The 6000-nt window shown below is 42.7% G+C and overlaps 1 protein-coding gene across 2 annotated transcripts in view; it reads right to left on the minus strand.

Annotated features, from left to right (window-relative positions):
• LOC112264643 (KH domain-containing, RNA-binding, signal transduction-associated protein 3-like) overlaps positions 1 to 5190 on the minus strand; it is a 155469-nt gene extending 150279 nt beyond the window's left edge. The window contains exon 1 of one of the 2 annotated variants that reach the window (XM_042295500.1): positions 4715 to 5190. In XM_042295500.1, the coding sequence (XP_042151434.1) occupies positions 4715 to 4805 (91 nt within the window). In that variant the 5' untranslated portion in view covers positions 4806 to 5190. The remainder of the gene's footprint in view (positions 1 to 4714) is intronic. The other variant, XM_042295501.1, reaches the window with a different exon arrangement.
• Between the last annotated feature and the right edge of the window lie 810 nt (positions 5191 to 6000).

The raw sequence follows: 6000 nt of genomic DNA on the forward strand, positions 1-6000 counted from the left end.
CAGAACCAGGGTTGGCTCCACAGAGATGGGCAGAAGGTCCTGGAATACTTGGAGTGAGCAGCATGTTTGACATGTAACAAAACAAGTTATAGCGGGTAGAACTGTATATCTGCATTGAAGTGGATATAGCAGGTTTTTTTTGTGTTTTTTTTTTATACCTTAAAATATTGGATGCTGTTTCTATAGTTTAAAACAAGAAAGCCCTCTAAGCTAAACACAATCTTTTCAACAATGTTGTATTCTATGTGAGGTTATCACAGCCGAAAGCAGTCCTTTGGAATTCCTTTAAATTATTTTCTTCAACACTTCAATGTATCTAATTAGATACAAGACAAGATATTTACATCAACTCATGTCAGCAGTGAAGTCAATACTAAACAGGCCTCGCTGGAGCTGTGGCTGTATAAGTATTTCATGAATTGTTTTCCAGCAGAGGTGCTTATCTATTAGATCTAATTATTTTGTTTTTAAAATTAAAACTAGTGTAACATACACCGGATAGGTGCAGTGAAAGGTGTTGTTTTACAGGGTCAGCCAGAGTAGTACGGCGACCCTACAGCAAAGTAGGGTTAAGTGCCTTGCTCGAGGACACATCATCAGATTTTTCACCTTGACGGCTCGGATATTCTAACCTGGCCCAACTCTCTAACCGCTAGGCGACTTGCCGCCCTACAGTATACCTACAGTATGGTACAGGTATCTAAACTCCCATCTTCAAATACAGCCCCCCTCCCCCCCATTTTCCCTAGTAAGTGTATCTCTCCAGACATTGAGTTATCTAGTATGCGGCCACTCACTGTCTGTCTCTGTGTGTGCTTACTCTCGGTAGATCTGCTCATGTCCCCTGCCAATTACATAATCAAGTCGGGAGCTGGTGGGGAAGATGCCAGAAGAAGTGTTATATTAGAGAAGTGCTTAAAGTAGCGCTCTGTTCAATTGCATCATGTGCCATCTGTTTCGTAAGAGGGAGATAACAGTATTTACATTTTGGAGTTTGTGGCAAACTGTTACTGACTGTTACTGACTGTTAAGGACAGTTACTGGCTCCTACTGACCGACTCATGGCAGCTCTGAGCCTTGTTTTGTTGATGAAATGCGACACCTTATTCTCTATATAGTGCACTACTTTTGACCCATATATTGCACTATAATAGTTCAAAACAAATGTACTGTAGGGGATAGGGTGGCATTTGGGACACGGCCCTAGAACATCACAAGTTTAAGTAAATCTTAAATTAATCTGTTAAAATTATATCAACTCCAAGAGTTGATATATTGAAGTGGAAATGCTTGTGAAATATTAAGAATCGTACTCCTCCAACTCCATTGAAAGCATTGGCTCGTTCATTTCTACGATTTATGTGAACCCTCAGCGACACTCTGTCGAAGAAACAGGTGCTACGTTAAACCAAATGTATATTTCCTTCAAATCACATTTACCTCTCATGGCGAGCTAGGAAATCTGTGCTGGAGAAAAAGGCCAAACAAATTTTATGAATTGAAACCAGCTGATAAGGAGAAAGTGCTGAGTAAAATACGCTCTTATCTCCGTGATTCAGCTCTATGTGAGAGAGCTGACAGAAACACATTCATAAAGGCCCTTCTGTCCTGGTATTAACCTAACTCAATGCTTTCAGCTATTCTTTCCAGTATTGCCCAACTCAATACTTTTAGCTATAGGCTATTTCACTTTCTTAAAACTGAACAATCTATCCATAACGGGTACAAAATGGGACTGAGGTACAGAGTGGGCTCCGGAATGCCACACATCTGTGTTAGCCCATTGAGCTAAAGCCTAGACATTAGCTCAGGGAGTCAACGCAAGTCATCATGGTCTCAGGCACGGTTACTCTTCATGGAGCATGGTACACAGCTGAATACTACTCTATAGCAATATTATATCCAGTAGTCTGTGTATTTCTCTCTTGTGTGTCAGGTACAGGTACAGTTCAACAACTGTGGATGTACATGTTACATCAGTAGCTGAATAGATGTAATAAAGACAACACAGTCGTTACAATTAGGTGGCCAGTAGCCCAGAATACAAATCATACGTTTTCTTTGTGTTTCAGACATAAGGAAGTGGATGGCTGTAAACGTTCTACTTTTAAACTCGGAAAAAACAGAGATGCTTGTTCTAGGTCCCGAGAAACAAAGAGATCTTCTGTTGAATCTGACAGTGAATCTTAATGGTTGTACAGTCGTCTCAAATTAAACTGTGGAGGACCTTGGCCTTACTTTGGACCCTGATCTCTCTTTTGACGAACATATCAAGACTGTTTCAAGGACAGCTTTTTCTCCATCTACGTAACATTGCAAAAATCAGAAACTTTCTGTCCAAAAATGATGCAGAAAAATTAATCCATGCTTTTGTTACTTCTAGGTTAGACTACTGCAATACTCTACTTTCCGGCTACCCGGATAAAGAACTAAATAAACTTCAGTTAGTGCTAAATACGGCTGCTAGAATCCTGACTAGAACCAAAAAATGTGATCATATTACTCCAGTGCTAGCCTCCCTACACTGGCTTCCTGTCAAGGCAAGGGCGGATTTCAAGGTTTTACTGCTAACCTACAAAGCATTACATGGGCTCGCTCCTACCTATCTCTCTGATTTGGTCCTGCCGTACATACCTACACGTACGCTACGGTCACAAGATGCAGGCCTCCTAATTGTCGCTAGAATTTCTAAGCAAACAGCTGGAGGCAGGGCTTTCTCCTATAGAGTTCCATTTTTATGGAATGGCCTGCCTACCCATGTGAGAGACGCAAACTCGGTCTCAACCTTTAAGTCTTTACTGAAGACTCATCTCTTCAGTGGGTCATATGATTGAGTGTAGTCTGGCCCAGGAGTGTGAAGGTGAACGGAAAGGCTCTGGAGCAACGAACGCCCTTGCTGTCTCTGCCTGGCCGGTTCCCCTCTTTCCACTGTGATTCTCTGCCTCTAACCCTATTACAGGGGCTGAGTCACTGGCTTACTGGGGCTCTCTCATGCCGTCCCTAGGAGGGGTGCGTCACTTGAGTGGGTTGAGACACTGATGTGATCTTCCTGTCTGGGTTGGCACCCCCCCTTGGGTTGTGCCGTGGCAGAGATCTTTGTGGGCTATACTCGGCCTTGTCTCAGGATGGTAAGTTGGTGGTTGAAGATATCCCTCTAGTGGTGTGGGGGCTGTGCTTTGGCAAAGTGGGTGGGGTTATATCCTTCCTGTTTGGCACTGTCTGGGGGTATCATCGGATGGGGCCACAGTGTCTCCTGACCCCTCCTGTCTCAGCCTTTAGTATTTATGCTGCAGTAGTTTATGTGTCGGGGGCTAGGGTCAGTTTGTTATATCTGAAGTACTTCTCCTGTCTTATCCGGTGTCCTGTGTGAATTTAAGTATGCTCTCTCTAATTCTCTCTTTCTCTCTTTCTTTCTCTCTCTCGGAGGACCTGAGCCCTAGGACCATGCCTCATGGTCCCCTGGCATGATGACTCCTTGCTGTCCCCAGTCCACCTGGCCGTGCTGCTGCTCCAGTTTCAACTGTTCTGCCTGTGATTATTATTATTTTACCATGCTGGTCATTTATCAACATTTGAACATCTTGGCCATGTTCTGTTATAATCTCCACCCGGCACAGCCAGAAGAGGACTGGCCACCCCTCATAGCCTGGTTCCTCTCTAGGTTTCTTCCTAGGTTTTGGCCTTTCTAGGGAGTTTTTCCTAGCCACTGTGCTTCTACACCTGCATTGCTTGCTGTTTGGGGTTTTAGGCTGGGTTTCTGTAAAGCACTATGAGATATCAGCTGATGTACGAAGGGCTATATAAATACATTTGATTTGATTTGATACGTTTTCTTTCAAAGCTTAGCGAGGTATAGCCATTTTGCAAATATAATTTTATTTCCTGAAATCCAGGCAGACAGCACTAGAGACTAAGCTCATTTACGAGTGCTATTTCAAGGGTGTATTAGGATGCTATTCCAGTGCTCTTACCGCCAGAATGGATCCAAGGGAGTGCATCTGGAAGTATTTGCAAAATTCTGACAGCTTCAAAGCAAACGGTATGCTCGGCGCGCAGACGTCTCGGGCAATGGATTAATGAAACAGTCTTCCATTCAAATCGCTGTGGAACACGCGCTTCCATCTGCTCAATTGCATTAGAATCAAGTCAAGTTCTTCAAAGGGGAAAACAAATCCAACGTATAATGAGAATGTGTTGATTCCACTGTTAACATCATCATTTACACATGTCTCAGTGCTGGATGACTGAGCTACTTGGAGAAGCTCCTACATCGTTATCAGTTCATCATAGTAGTCGTATGCAAACATAGAGACGTGTAGTATTACCAAATACTGTAGGCCTACATTGTGTAAAAAGAGTGGTGTTTTACAATTATGATTGACCGTGTATTTATGTACAGGCTAACAGAAATGCATGGCAATGTATAGCGTAGTCGATGTCTGTATCATTCAACGTATCGGATGTATTCCAGACAGTTATTCATATGTTCAACTAATCAACAAGCCCTTAGTAGAATCAAATGAGCTGGTCTGTATCATGGTCCATTTGGGACAGCGCCTAATGAAAACGTTAAACGTGTATTTAAAGTGTAATAGTATGTCAAAGTGGCACCAACATAACCCAACCAACAACATATCTCAAACAGTATAGGTTAGTGCTCCAAACTATACCGTAGAAACGTCCCATAATAAATAGGGATGTTTTCTTTTCTTACCTTGATCTAGTAATCGTAGAGAGTGATGAAACGTGGGGTCCAGTTTGTCCTTCTCCGCCATCAGCTCCGGTAAGTACTTTTCCGTATCCATCTCGTCCCGTGCCTTTGGTCCACGCCGTCCACACAAAATGATTCAGAAGAGATACAATTCAAAAACGTCGCCTTATTCCCAACACCTGCCCTCACCGAAACTATCCGCGGTAAATTCTTTTAAAAAATTAAATAAATGCGGCAATGTCATTTGCAGTCACTATAACAACATCGCATAAGTAGTTCAAAGCTGTAACATCGAACAAAAACGGTCTGTCCGCGGGTGTCTCTGGTTGGAATTCCGTTATCCCAGCTGTGTAGTAGCCTATGTGTTCACCGTGACCGTGCAGACCCCTCGCATGCAACACCGCCGAACTAGAGGCTCTCTGCTTTCTGTAAACAAGATCTTTGAAGATCTCCCGGAACGTCTCCAGTAGCAACGAGGGCTCATTCCAGCTCCTCTACTATTGGTTGCTGATCAGTGTGCAACCCAATGGAATGTAGTCGTTAAGGGGCGGGCGCTCGAGAGCGAGCGGAACAGTTGGAACTGTCCTTGGTGCTGATTCCGCGGCGCTAGGCTATGGGTTGTTAGATGTGACACGAGCCAGCAACGAGCTGAATTACATGAACATTAACAACAGTCTGTCTCATCAGATTGTTAAATTGTACAAAACAAATGTGCCAAAACCCAATAGCAAATCAATATGCACATACAGTGCGTTCGGAAGGTATACAGACCCCTTGACTTTTCCCACATTTTGTTATAGCCTTATTCTAAAATTGATTAAATAAAAACAAATCCTCATCAATCTACACATAATACCCCATAATGACGATGCGAAAACTATTTGTTAGAAATTTGTTCAAATTTAAAAATATATATAAAAAATTAAAAAAGTTTATTAAAAAAATACCTTATTTATTTATATAAGAATTCTGACCCTTTGCTCTGAGACTCGAAATTGAGGTCAGGTGCATCATGTTTCCACTGATAATCCTTGAGCTGTTTCTACAACTTGATTGGAGTCCACCTGTGATAAATTCAATAGATTGGATACGATTTGAAAAGGCACACACCTGTCTATATAAGGTCCCACAGTTGCAAGTGCATGTAAGAGCAACAACCAAGCCATGAGGTTGAAGGAATTGTCCTTAGAACTCCGAGACAGGATTGTGTTGAGGCACAGATCTGGAGAAGGGCACCAAAACATTTCTGCAGCATTGAAGGTCCCCAAGAACACAGTGGCCTCCATCGT

This window comes from Oncorhynchus tshawytscha, linkage group LG13, assembly GCF_018296145.1.
Source record: "Oncorhynchus tshawytscha isolate Ot180627B linkage group LG13, Otsh_v2.0, whole genome shotgun sequence".
NCBI lineage: Eukaryota > Metazoa > Chordata > Actinopteri > Salmoniformes > Salmonidae > Oncorhynchus > Oncorhynchus tshawytscha.